General features: G+C 42.6%; 1 protein-coding gene across 1 annotated transcript in view; it reads right to left on the minus strand.

Annotated features, from left to right (window-relative positions):
- The window catches only part of LOC143301072 (prostaglandin reductase-3-like), a 48,119-nt gene that overhangs the window by 16,170 nt on the left and 16,982 nt on the right, over window positions 1-14,967 (minus strand). The window contains exons 6-7 of the mRNA XM_076615078.1: window positions 2,344-2,383; window positions 106-134 (exon numbers count right to left, since the gene is read on the minus strand). Coding sequence (XP_076471193.1) covers window positions 106-134; window positions 2,344-2,383 — 69 coding nt within the window. The remainder of the gene's footprint in view (window positions 1-105; window positions 135-2,343; window positions 2,384-14,967) is intronic.

Below are 14,967 nucleotides of genomic sequence, written 5' to 3' on the forward strand. Positions count from 1 at the left end.
ACTTCCATTCTATAAAGTCAGTCTCACTCACACACACACACACACATACACAACACACAGACACACACACACACACAACACACACACACACACTGTAGAACTTACTGCAAACTGACCAGTGCCCCCTGCAGCAGCTGGAAATCAATAAAAAATAAACATGAAAAAAATTAAAGAGGGAAAATTTGTAACATGATAATCGTAAATACCATAAACATGAATAAAACACATAACTACACACCCTCTAACAAAAACAAACAGAAAAAAAAAAAATAATAAAAGCAAAACAAAAAAACCCACATGAACCCAAATCAATATCTGTGCATTGTTTGTCCCTTTTTCTTCTCACCTGAAATGTTTACTACTGCACAGCCTGGTTTAAATAATCTTTAATTATTCAACAATACACATGATTACAATGCAATGAATAACAAAAGAGCATCAACAAACTTCAAGCTTATACTGTGCTCACAATGTTGCACTTCAATTTTATCATGACGGCTGATGAACCATATTATGACTTGTATCAAATAACATTCATAAACAGTAAGTGATGAAATAATGAAATAAAACAAATAAACAAACAGTACATAATATAGTAAAATAATGCTAATATCAATATTAACATGAGATTAAATTTATTATCACCAGAGTAATTGGCCTAATAGAAGAAAAACACGAAGAAGAAGAAGAAAATTTAGAAGAATGCACAGCCTGAAACCATTCCACAAAAGAATCTATTCCATATCTATTTTCCCTAATTTTTACTCAATCAATGTACAACCAGATAACTAAAAACGAAACAGAAGAGAAGCAGAGAAATCATTTATAACAAAAAAAAGGTTCTGCCACTCTTACAGAGACAAAGGTACGCAACTTCACACAATGACTCTCTGTGAAGAAATACCGCTTGCACTTGTGTCAATATCTCTCAACAAGAGTAAAGTTTTTCTCTGTGCGTAGCCATTAAAAAAACAGGGGGAAAAATGGTGCTGAACACATGATAGCTGTGTTCAATATGGAAAGAATACCATCATTTTTCCTTCCTCAGTAATTCTACCAAAAAAAAAGAAAAAAAAGTTTTGTTCTGTGTGTATGTATCTGCGTGTAAAATTACATGCACAAGCGCCCATGATGCACATCATGCTTGCAACGTTATGTAAACACAATGCGGGAAGAAAAACTTGTATTCCACAAATAAGCACCAATGCCAGTGCTAGAACACAGCCTTCAGTTTCAGATGGAGGCGTCACCGTGTTTGAAAAAATCCACATATGTTACCATCACATCTGCTAGACAGATGCCTGACCAGCAGCATAATTCAACATGCCTGCTCAAGGCCCTAAGTCCATGCATATATACGTATATTTATGTACCTATCAGAGAGGATTTCTTCTACACAATTTTGCCAGAAGACAACCTTTTGTCGCCATGTGTTGTTCTCAGTGCACCAAGTTCCTGCTGCACACAAGACCTCAGTTTATCGTTTCATCTGAACGACAGGATGATCAGTTTGATTCCTTCAGTCACTTGAAGTTCATTTTCTCAAGGAGGCATCACTGCGTTCGGACAAATCCATATACGCTACACCACATCTGCTAGGTAGATGCCTGACAGCAGCATAACCCAACGCGCTTAGTCAGGCCTTGAGTGCATGCTTATATATTTGTGTACCTCTCAAAAGTGGATTTTGTTGCCATGGGTTCTTTTTCAGTGCGTCAAGTGCATGCTGCACACGGGACTGGGTTTATCATCTCATCCGAAAGACTAGACGCTCGGGTTGATTTTCCAGACAAACTTGGGAGAAAGGGCGAGAGCGGGATTCGAACCAACACCCTCACGGACTCTGTGTTGGCAGCTGAGTATCTTAACCATTCTGCCACCAAACTTTGGCAGGAAGGGCAAGAACGGGATTCGAACCCAGACCCTCACACTGCACTGGCAGATAAGCGTCTTGACCATTCCTCTCTAGACTGTCTCTACATTGGCGTACATGATCCCAATACAGTATCTATGTGGAGTGATGGCCTAGAGGTAACACGGTGGTCTGGATGCTAGTCATTCGAATGAGACGATAAACCGAGGTCCAGTGTGCAGCATGCACTTAGCGCACGTAAAAGAACCCACGGCAACAAAAGGGTTGTTACTGGCAAAGTTCTGTAGAAAAATCCACTTCAATGGGGAAAAAAAAATGCACGCAGGAAAAAAAAACAAAAAAACGGGTGGCGCTGGGGAGAGCAGCCCGAATTTCACACACAGAGAAATCTGCTGTGATAAAAGAAATACAAATACAAAATTTCATTAAAATGGAAACATCATAAAGAGACAGCAGCAGGAACAACTCACCAGTAATCAGCACTTTGTCCCCCTTCTTGATTTCTGCCACCTGCACCCACACAGAAGCAGTGATATTCAGTCGTCATATTGCACAGGCATACACAGTGAAGCACCATTGTCTCAAAGAGCTAAGCACACACGTCAGAAAACACCCCTGCACAGGAAAGTGCCATCAGTCTTTGAGACTTCCACACATTGTGTGTGTGTGTGTGTGTGTGTGTGTGTGTGTGTGCGCGCGCGCGTGTACATGCGCGCACGTTTGTTTGTATGTGTGTGTGTGTGTGTGCGTGCGCACGCATGAACATGTTCACATGCATGCCTATGTCTGGATGCAAATGTGTGATGGTCATGCATGCAGCCATGCCGTGTGAGTTCCCATAGGAGTGTGAACATGCAAATTCATGCACCCACATCTTCATACGCAGGCTTTTACAAGTGGGCAACAAAGTACATCAGCTCAAAAAAACAAAAACAACGGGGTATGAACATGACAGACAGGTGGTCTGAAATCTGAATGGTTTATTGTTTAGGCCTTTCTGCCCATTACATTTGGGGTTGGCAGGTGTGGGGACTATGGTGTTGATGATGGAGTCTCCCGTCGGTCCGACGGACGAGTAGGTAGGCAGGCTTATCTGTTAGTGTGTGTCCTCATATGGGAGACGAGGCCAATTCTGGATGCGCAGCACTTCCCACAGGTGTTGCAAGGGAAAACGTCTCCAGAAGTTGAGCCCTGCTTCCTTCGCTCACGCTTCTCCTTAATGGCCAGCGTTCTCTTATTTTCAAATGTCTTTATGCCACTAGAGCACAGCATCCTCCAGCGGAAGCGGTCAAGGGCATCAGTTTCCCAGGAAGCGATTTCTATGTCACAGGCTTTGAGGTTTGTCTTCAAGGTGTCCTTGAAGCGCTTGCAGGGTCTTCCAAGTTCACGGTGGCCTTCCTATGGTGTTAACATCCACTATAAAGAACATCACCAATACATGAGAAGCAAACAAAGAGAAAGAAAGAGAGAGGGGTGGGGAAGAAAGAAGAGAGACAGGCAGACAAGAGACAGAGAAAGAAGAAGAGAAAGACAAGACAGATGGGAGAGTAATCATGCATCACTGACATAGAGATAGACTTGTTTCTGTGGGCGAAAGCTTTGGACAAGAGCAGAGAATGTGAAATGCATGTCTTCATGTCTGCAAACAATAATGACAATTTAAATGCACTGAGGTGTACATGTATATAATAGTTCTATGGTATATACTGTTCTCTAACATTAAAAAAAAAAAAAATTCTGGTCAGGTCAAAATAAAATGGAGTTAAGTTTCTTGTACACCTTTGCAGAATAAGCAACACAGATTTTCAAGATTTTTGGAATATCTTAATTAAAGTATATGGTTTTAATAGGGATACAAGTCTGACTTTTCTTAAAACAGGGTTCTTAATTATGTTCACATACTGTGGAGGGTCATGCAGTTGCCTGGATGCAGAATACAGAGTAAATCGATCATGTGATGTTAAACTGCTTTCCAAGTTTTGCAGGTGACCTAACAGACGGGTAGAGGTCAGGTTAGATGTTCCACCCCCACCCCGACATCACTCCACCAGTCCCTTAACTCTCTCCATACGAACGGCGAAAGAGACGACGTTAACAGCGTTTCACCCTAATTACCATCATCAAACTATTGCAAGAGGAAGGCTCTTATACTGAAGACGTGAATGTTGACAAAGAATACCACGATTCTGACGATGGAAGCTAAAGGTTAGGTCATTCAGACACCCACTGGACATCCGAGGGGTCTGTGTAGAGGAGAAGAGAGGACTGGCCGTACTGAGTGAGTTAATAAAGCGCTCATATCAGCAGCCCTGACAACAGCAGCCAAAGTGAAGGGCATCTGACCGGTGCAGCGGCTGAAAGGTAAGAGCACTGGAATCTCTCCCAAGTTTCCCCGACCTTGATTCCCAGTTTCAGCACACCTCATTGGTTAAGGATGGAGATTTTTCCATGATTCCCCAGTTTCAGCACACCTCATTGGTTAAGGATGGAGATTTTTCCACGATTCCCAGTTTCAGCACACCTTACTGGTTAAGGATGGAGATTTTTCCACGATTCCCAGTTTCAGCACACCTCATTGGTTAAGGATGGAGATTTTTCCACGATTCCCAGTTTCAGCACACCTCATTGGTTAAGGATGGAGATTTTTCCACGATTCCCAGTTTCAGCACACCTCATTGGTTAAGGATGGAGATTTTTCCACGATTCCCAGTTTCAGCACACCTCATTGGTTAAGGATGGAGATTTTTCCACGATTCCCAGTTTCAGCACACCTTACTGGTTAAGGATGGAGATTTTTCCACGATTCCCAGTTTCAGCACACCTCATTGGTTAAGGATGGAGATTTTTCCACGATTCCCAGTTTCAGCACACCTCACTGGTTAAGGATGGAGATTTTTCCATGATTCCCAGTTTCAGCACACCTCATTGGTTAAGGATGGAGATTTTTCCATGATTCCCAGTTTCAGCACACCTCATTGGTTAAGGATGGAGATTTTTCCACGATTCCCAGTTTCAGCACACCTTACTGGTTAAGGATGGAGATTTTTCCACGATTCCCAGTTTCAGCACACCTCATTGGTTAAGGATGGAGATTTTTCCACGATTCCCAGTTTCAGCACACCTCATTGGTTAAGGATGGAGATTTTTCCACGATTCCCAGTTTCAGCACACCTCATTGGTTAAGGATGGAGATTTTTCCACGATTCCCAGTTTCAGCACACCTTACTGGTTAAGGATGGAGATTTTTCCACGATTCCCAGTTTCAGCACACCTCATTGGTTAAGGATGGAGATTTTTCCACGATTCCCAGTTTCAGCACACCTCACTGGTTAAGGATGGAGATTTTTCCATGATTCCCAGTTTCAGCACACCTCATTGGTTAAGGATGGAGATTTTTCCATGATTCCCAGTTTCAGCACACCTCATTGGTTAAGGATGGAGATTTTCCCACGATTCCCAGTTTCAGCACACCTCACTGGTTAAGGATGGAGATTTTTCCATGATTCCCAGTTTCAGCACACCTCACTGGTTAAGGATGGAGATTTTTCCATGATTCCCAGTTTCAGCACACCTCACTGGTTAAGGATGGAGATTTTTCCATGATTCCCAGTTTCAGCACACCTCATTGATTAAGGATGGAGATTTTTCCATGATTCCCCAGTTTCAGCACAACTCACTGGTTAAGGATGGAGATTTTTCCAATCTCCCACATCAACATATGTGCAGACCTGCTAGTGCCTGAACCCCCTTCTTGTGTGTGCCCATGCACAAGATGAAATCTGCACGTTAAAGATCCTTTAATCCCTGTCAGGGTTCAGTGGGTTATGGAAACATGAGCAAACCCAGCATGCACACCCCTGAAAAAAAAAGTATGGCTGCCGACATGGCAGAGTAAAAATGGTAAAAACATACTCGTACATACGAGTGCACGCGGGAGCTGCAGGCCACGAATGGCATCTCGGTGATAAGATGTCTTGAGTGCAAAGTGCACTGTCAATGTTTACAAACAAGCAGCCAGATAACAGTGAAATCTAGGTTACCACAAAATCGATCGTGGTTCCCTGTCATGGACTGAACTTTAGCCCATGGAGGGAAGGTTATGTGTGATCAGATGAACATGTTTTTATCTTTTTAGTTTGACCTTTGTCATGTTCATGTGTGTCAGACTCGACTGAGGAGTGAGAGAGTATGTTGTGTGAGTGTCGAACCTCTGATGGCATGGATAATTTCCAATCAGATTAGTGTTGCGTTGTATTGTGTTGTATTGCATTGTAGTATATTGCAGTGCATTGTATATGAAGTGTTTTTCCCCAACGTTCATGGGCTGCAACTCCATTGTTCTCTTGTGTGAAAGAATAGGCTCTTACGTTTATGACCATTTCTGTCTTTGGGGGGTATGCATGCTGGGTATGCTGGTATTTCCCAAACCCAACAAACAATTTCATGGATTATGAGTCAACATGTGTTTCTGATCTTTTGCATTTGTATACATACAAAAGGGGTTCAGGCACAAGCAGGTCTGCACATCTGTTGACCTCGAAGGTTGGAAAAATCCCCACCCTTAAAACTCATCAGGAACCACCATGATTCCAACCCAGGACCTTCAACTTGAAAATCAAACCCTTTAACAACTCAGTTATTGTGCAGAACAAGATTATCAAATTTAAAATAAATCAATAAATAAATATCAACAATTGCAGCAGTAGCAACAGTAGTTAAAAAACAACAAAAAAAAACAACAAACAAACAAACAAAAAAAAACAACAACTTTTTTTTTCCAGTTCTCAAAACCAAAAAGAGAAAGAAGAATGAGATTCGATGAAGATACACAAAAGGGAAAAAAAAATCATGAACAGTCTCTTTCACCTTTCCCCTGCTGGTCATAAGTACAACAGACCAGGCAAAATAATTCTCCCCTTCTTGTTTTCATAAGTGGAACAGTAAGAAAGATCATCCCAATTTCAGGATGTGCATAAGTTTCCAAAGACAAATCATAAATGACAATGTTGTATTCGTTTTGAAAACGTACACACATTTCTGAAGAGAAAAAAAAAATCAGAAAAAAGAAATGATGAAACAGGTAACTGTTCAAAGCCATGACTGGCATTTTGAGATCTATCCAGGTTTGTAGTGACAAAAGAGAATAGAAGCTGCCAAACTTTGACAACACGCACACACACACTCAGTCTCTCTCTCTCTCTCTCTCAGTATTATTTCATTCACTGAATTACAAGTCCGTCATGTACTGTGTCCTCAAGGGGACTTTTAGGAATAAAATCTTGAATCTTGAATCTCACACACACACTCTCTCTCTCTCTCTATCTCTCTCTCTCACACACACATACACACACACTCTCTCTCTCACTTACAAACACAAACTCTCTCTCACATACATCCACACTCTCTCTCTCTCTCTCTGACACACAAATGCGGCACCAAGTGCCTGACACGGCACATATTAAACAGACAGACTACAGCAACCAAAGAATGAAGATTTGGAGTGAGGGTAGGGCAGTCCTGAAGAGGGGCAGGCTTGTTGTTGGGGGTGGAGGGAAGGAGAGAGCGGGAGATAAGAGAGGGGCAGTGGAAGGGGCTGGATTGTGGAGGGGAGGGAGGGGAGGGGAGGGAGGAGGTAGAGAAGAGCGTGCAAGCACTACAAACAAGAGCTGAACCAATTTTCAAATATCCCAGTTGTGTCAACATTCCTTTTCTAAAAGTTTGCTTTTCAACACACACACACCGCCCACCCACCCACTCCCTCCCAATCTCATGTAAATACAGAAGAAGGAAGGGGAGGGTGTGTGTGTGGGGTGTGTGTGTGGGGGTGGGAGCTGGTGTACATAGGTGACACAGCAAGCTTTGCCTGTGAAGGCTGGCATTATTGACATTTGGCAAATTTGCTGTAGTATTCTGAATGGTTTAATGTGATGAACATGATAATTATTATGGGTTTGTGGGGATGAATCAGCACAAAGTGTGTGCGTGTGTTTGTTCGTTCTTTTGCTTAACGTCTATCCACATTTGTGATTTTAGACGAAAATCCATCATCTCCCCCACCCCACCCATGCCTTGAATCATCATGGCTTTCCCTGTTCCTCTCTCCTCAAATAGCATTAAGAAAAAAAGAGAGAAAAAAAAGAATATAAATGAAATAAAATAAACTAACTAGTCAACCAGTAGAATCACAACAGAGAGCCAATTGGGCTCCAAATTAAACTGAACTATTTCAAACACATGTTGATTATCATATAAGACATTTCTAATGGAAGCAGATGGAAATGCAGATTTTGTAAATGACATAGGTAAATATGGCTTTAACTGTTCACATTTATGGATGATATGCACAGGGGTAATTTCATTGCCGCAAATGCAAGTCACATTTGAAGTATATTTTGTTTTTATGGCATCCAGTTGTAGTCTGTATATTAGACCGGTCAGCCTTCTGCTACTATCATGTCCTTTTGTTTTAAAAGAAAACATGCGATCAATTTTTCGCAAGCTATTGTCAGTATTTTCTCTGTCAGGGTCAGACTCCTGTTCTAGTTTACTGACATGGTTCCAGCAAGTTTTCTCCAGCAGAGAATAACCTCCTTCTAATGAATATGGAATATGAATTTCTATGGCATTGTAAATGTTCACTGCGCCTTTTTTTTCGCACAACAATCCACCGGTTCATTTCCCACAATCCCTTCATGAGAAGGGATCCAACAAAAGTTAATCTTTGTACCACGGGTGGTCAAAACATGAATTACATGACGAATTTCTGTTACGAGTTCCCCTCTTGTCCTCAAATTAAAAGATTTTAATGCTTGTAATACAGATTTAGAATCGACACAAAATAACACTTAAAATATGGAAATGGGAAGATCTAGTAAGTGATTCAATCCCATTAATATAGCCATAAGTTCTGTTGTGAATACTGAAAAAAAGAAGAAGAAAAAGTGTGTGTGTGTGTGTGTGTGTGTGTGTGTGTGTGTGTGTGTGTGTGTGTGTGTGTGTGCATATACATGTGTGTGAGTGTGAGCACACATGCACAAACATTCTTGCATCCTGGCTGTGTGTATATGTTGTGGTCGTCTTGAACTTTGTCTTACCACTCTGATATTAGACAAAACAAAGAGGGGGGTGCAGGGATTTGGAGGGGAGGGGAGGGGGGGGGGGGAAGAGAACGGGTAGTGCAGGGTCAAGGTGTGGTAATGTGTGTCTGTGTGTGTGTCTGTGTGTGTGTGTCTGTGTGTGTGTCTGTGTGTGTGTCTGTGTGTGTGTGTCTGTCTGTGTGTGTCTGTGTGAGCACATGCATACGCATATGCCTATTTGTGCATGTGTTCAGAATATGCACGTCCATTTTATGAATGTGCGCATGCATGTGTTTATGAATGTGCATATATGTATGTGTGTGCACACCCATGCATGAGAAAGCGTTTTTGTGAAGCAAAAGAAAAAAAAAAATGGAGCTTAAAGAAAATGATGAACCAAAAAAGAAATCAACAATAACAACAACAAAAAAAGAAACCAACCGAACATCAAATAACTCAAACAGGTGACCAATAGGACTGTGCATCCATTATATCTGTGTGCACAACGCATGACAAGACCACTGTCACAGAAAACGTCTTATGAATAGCACAATACATTACCCTACTGCCCCTTCCCCACTACTGCTGTCTCCAGTGTTTACCCACCCCACCCCCCTACCGCTTTCAGCAACGCGGTACATGCTTTTCGTCCGACTGGACACTTCGTAGAATCAATCTGACAGACTGAGATTACTCGCGTGGGTCTTCAACAACGACAATCAATGATGTGACTCTACAGAACTGTTGCTCGGGTATTTGCCTGTTAAAGAAAAAACAACACCAAAGAACTGTACATGTAAGCATGATTTGACACCTCACTGATTAAAATACTGTTTGAACAGCATATTTCTGGTATACGAGTATGTTTAATGATTAAAGTATGATAGTTAATACCTGTCCTTTTACTGTGATTACTGCATATGAATGGATGTGATTACTGTGTGTGTGGTTTGCTTCAAGTAAACACATTTCTTGTCTTTTATGGATAAACATTGTATGGCTGTAATTCTCATGCATTCTTCGTGTGTTTCTTTCTTCTTTTCTTCTTCTTCGTCAGACGGACGCTCCAGTCTCTGCAAGGAAGACAGCTGCACACTGCAGGTCCTTTACACGGGCGAAAAGCCTCTGGGTGTCCATGTGTTTTATCCCATAAATATCTCTTCTCTGGAGATAAATTATTCTGTACCCTGTATGCACATGCTGTGCACTGCTCAGTTTGAGCTATACAGCAACTTTAAAACAAGAGAGGCAAGGCCTCCAAGACTCACTTGTGATAAATTAAGTCCCCTAGCATTAATTACAGAGTAATTTCCCTTTTTTACTATCTGCACCAAAACATTTGCAAAATAAATAAAAATTCCATGCTTAGCAAAAGAAGTTCCTGTTTGAACAAAAAATGATAATAATGACTCCTCTTGTTGTTGTGTCAGAATAAGAGGTCAAAGTGCCAAGTTTAGAGAATACAAAAAATATAAATATAACAGTAAATGCAGTTAGTTTGCATATAATTAGGCTTCTTTTTTTAATTTTTTTGTGCCCATCCCAGAGGTGCAATATTGTTTTAAACAAGATGACTGGAAAGAACTGAATTTTTCCTATTTTTATGCCTAATTTGGTGTCAACTGACAAAGTATTTGCAGAGAAAATGTCAATGTTAAAGTTTACCACGGACACACAGACAGACGGACACACACACACACACAGACAACCAAACACCGGGTTGAAACATAGACTCACTTTGTTTACACAAGTGAGTCAATAAGTCTTTGCTTTGTAGAAAAATAGACTCAAAGAAAATTAAGGTTGTAAAGTTATGACACGTAATGAGGCTGGTGGATCGAATTGAATCATGTTATTTATGAACCAGCCAAATGCAATGGGGACATATCAGTGCTGACTACCTGTTAGTTCTTGAAACCAGCCAGAGAGGAGAAAAAAACAGTGCTAAAAGGTCTGTCAAAATAAGGTAGGTGGACACGCAAACTGAACTGTGTGTCTGTACGACAGCCTGTCAAAATAAGGTAGGTGGACACGCAAACTGAACTGTGTGTATGTACGACAGTGTGTATGTATGACAGTGTGTATGTACGACAGTCTGTCAAAATAAGGTAGGTGGACACACAAACTGAACTGTGTGTATGTACGACAGTGTGTATGTATGACAGTGTGTATGTACGACAGTCTGTCAAAATAAGGTAGGTGGACACACAAACTGAACTGTGTGTATGTACGACAGTGTGTATGTATGACAGTGTGTATGTACGACAGCCTGTCAAAATAAGGTAGGTGGACACACAAACTGAACTGTGTGTATGTACGACAGTGTGTATGTATGACAGTGTGTATGTACGATAGCCTGTCAAAATAAGGTAGGTGGACACACAAACTGAACTGTGTGTATGTACGACAGCCTGTCAAAATAAGGTAGGTGGACACACAAACTGAACTGTGTGTATGTACGACAGCCTGTCAAAATAAGGTAGGTGGACACACAAACTGAACTGTGTGTATGTACGACAGTGTGTATGTACGACAGCCTGTCAAAATAAGGTAGGTGGACACACAAACTGAACTGTGTGTATGTACGACAGCCTGTCAAAATAAGGTAGGTGGACACACAAACTGAACTGTGTGTATGTACGACAGCCTGTCAAAATAAGGTAGGTGGACACGCAAACTGAACTGTGTGTATGTACGACAGCCTGTCAAAATAAGGTAGGTGGACACACAAACTGAACTGTGTGTATGTACGACAGTCTGTTAAAATAAGGTAGGTGGACACGCAAACTGAACTGTGTGTATGTACGACAGTCTGTTAAAATAAGGTAGGTGGACACACAAACTGAACTGTGTGTATGTACGACAGTGTGTATGTATGACAGTGTGTATGTACGATAGCCTGTCAAAATAAGGTAGGTGGACACACAAACTGAACTGTGTGTATGTATGACAGCCTGTCAAAATAAGGTAGGTGGACACGCAAACTGAACTGTATGTATGACAGCCTGTCAAAATAAGGTAGGTGGACACGCAAACTGAACTGTGTGTATGTACGACAGTGTGTATGTACGACAGCCTGTCAAAATAAGGTAGGTGGACACGCAAACTGAACTGTGTGTATGTACGACAGTCTGTCAAAATAAGGTAAGTGGACACGCAAACTGAACTGTGTGTATGTACGATAGTCTGTCTGTCTATGACCATCAGAACAGCAGACAGGGCAAATGCTGTCCTGACTATCTGGGCTAGAATTTGATTATACTATAGTGTAGAGTGTCTTGCCCAAGTTACACCCCCACTCTCTTGACCACTATGGCTTTTGGACAGTCAGTGATGGGACAGTCCCAAAGGCCAATTATCCCCAAGGTTGTAGCACTAAGAGCCAATGCAATCTTGTATTGTATTGTATTGTATTGTATGTATTGTATTGCACTGCATTATAATAATCTTTTGTCACAACAGATTTCTCTGTGTGAAATTTGGGCAACTCTCCCCAGGAAGATCATGTCACTACACTGAGAGCGCTACCAATTTTCAATCATTTTTTTCTGTTTGCAATTTTATTTGTTTTCCTACCGAAGTGGATTACGTTCGCTAAGTGCATGCTGCACATGGGACCTTGGTTTATGATCTCATCTGAATGATTAGGGTCCAGACTGCCACTCAAGGTCTAGCGGAGGGGGAGAAAATACTGGCGACTGGGATTCAAACCAGTGCGCTCCGATTCTCTCGCTTTTTAGGCAGACGAGTTACCACCAGGCCAACACTCTACTGGCCTCCTAGTTTGAGAGTCATCGTCCTTCACTTAATGACTAAGCTAGCGTAAATGAATTCCCACTGCAGTGTGGACAGAAGAAAGAACTACATGAACCGGACTTACGTAAGCAGACGTCCCACTGCCCCCCCACCCACCCCCTTTTTTTTTTTCTCTCTCTCCCCCTTAACACAATTTCACAGTGAGTCAGCAATGTCTCATGATTGCTGGTCTCTCCCCTTCTTTCATGGGTACACAGTTAACTTGGATCAGATGTTCAAGGGGTGGAGAGAGGGGGTGGGGGGTTGGGGGTGGGGGGTCTGGGGGGGGGATGGGGAAGGGTGGTGGGGGTCAGGGAGGAGGGAGGGTGAGGTACAAGAGACAGACACACAGTGACAAGGGGAGAGCTGGAGAGATTGTGTAAATATGTTCTGTTTGTAGAGCAAGTGATGTGTGTGTGTGTGTGTGTGTGTGCATGTGTGTGTGTGTGTGTGTTTGAGGTGAGTGGTGTGTGGTGTGTCCTACAGTGTGGACTGTGAAGTTTTTATGTGTATGTGCAGGATCTGGGTTTCATGATGGTCATGGGTCACTGATGAATTTCAAAATGACCCATCGTTGTGGCAGCAAACAGGTCAACTGACTCAATTCTTCATGAAATCACTCACCCCTAAAGGGCTTTAGTAGCTTTCTCTTATTCGCCAGTAAAACAATTACAACATCAGCCTCAAACTCCGAAATAAAAATAAATACTTTTGTAGCTCTGCAGTTTGACACTGAGCTGATCAATACGGTGGGAAAAAAAAAAAATTCACACTTGCTTGGGAAATGAAACAATATATGTCTACAGGAATCCATGACCAAACCCCAGCAGAGAATGCCAGAGGAAAGACAAAACCCCAACACATTATATATAAAGTGGAGAAAACCCTAGGCATGTCACCATCGTAACGTGGGTGGTTGTACTTTAAAAAAAAAATTTTTTTTAATTTATTACCAAACTGACAGAGGGACATAAAACAAAGAAAAAGAGAGATGTGAAGACACAGTCACCATCACTATCAGCAAACAGTGTGCAAAGCATCATCAGCGAACGGTGCACGGCATCTTTCAGTTAACTGCAGGACTGGAAGATCTTGTCAAAGCAGGCCCAGTCTGATTTCACATACATTTCCAAAACTCTCCACCGTCTTCAACCACCACCACCACCACCACCACCACCTGCAAACCCTGATGACCCCCTGTTACCTATTCGCCTGCATCACCGTGCTCCAGCCTTTCCTCCTGAGGTATGAAATTGTCTTCGGGACTACCATCAATGGAGGCGACTGCACCGCCAACACATGCAAGGGGTGGGATGACTCATTCCACATATTCACTGTTCACTGTTCACCACACCACCCGTTCACTGTCCACCACATCTCCCATTCATTGTTCACCACACCACACCACCCATTCACTGTTCACTACACCACCCGTTCACTGTCCACCACATCTCCCATTCACTGTTCACCACCCATTCACTGTTCACCACACCACCCATTCACTGTTCACCACATCACCCATTCACTGTTCACCACCCATTCACTGTTCACCACACCACCCATTCACTGTTCACCACATCTCCCATTCACTGTTCACCACCCATTCACTGTTCACCTCACCACCCATTCACTGTTCACCACCCATTCACTGTTCACCACACCACCCATTCACTGTTCACCACACCACCCATTCACTGTTCACCACACCACCCATTCACTGTTCACCACCCATTCACTGTTCACCACACCACCCATTCACTGTTCACCACACCACCCATTCACTGTTCACCACCCATTCACTGTTCACCACACCACCCATTCACTGTTCACCACACCACCCATTCACTGTTCACCACCCATTCACTGTTCACCACACCACCCATTCACTGTTCACCACACCACCCATTCACTGTTCACCACACCACCCATTCACTGTTCACCACCCATTCACTGTTCACCACACCACCCATTCACTGTTCACCACACCACCCGTTCACTGTCCACCACACCACCCGTTCACTGTTCACCACCCATTCACTGTTCAACACACCACCCATTCACTGTCCACCACATCTCCCATTCACTGTTCACCACCCATTCACTGTTCACCACACCACCCGTTCACTGTCCACCACATCTCCCATTCACTGTTCACCACCCGTTCACTGTCCACCACATCTCCCATTCACTGTTCACCACCCATTCACTGTTCACCACACCACC

This window comes from Babylonia areolata, chromosome 27 (assembly GCF_041734735.1).
Source record: "Babylonia areolata isolate BAREFJ2019XMU chromosome 27, ASM4173473v1, whole genome shotgun sequence".
NCBI classification, from domain to species: Eukaryota; Metazoa; Mollusca; class Gastropoda; order Neogastropoda; family Buccinidae; genus Babylonia; species Babylonia areolata.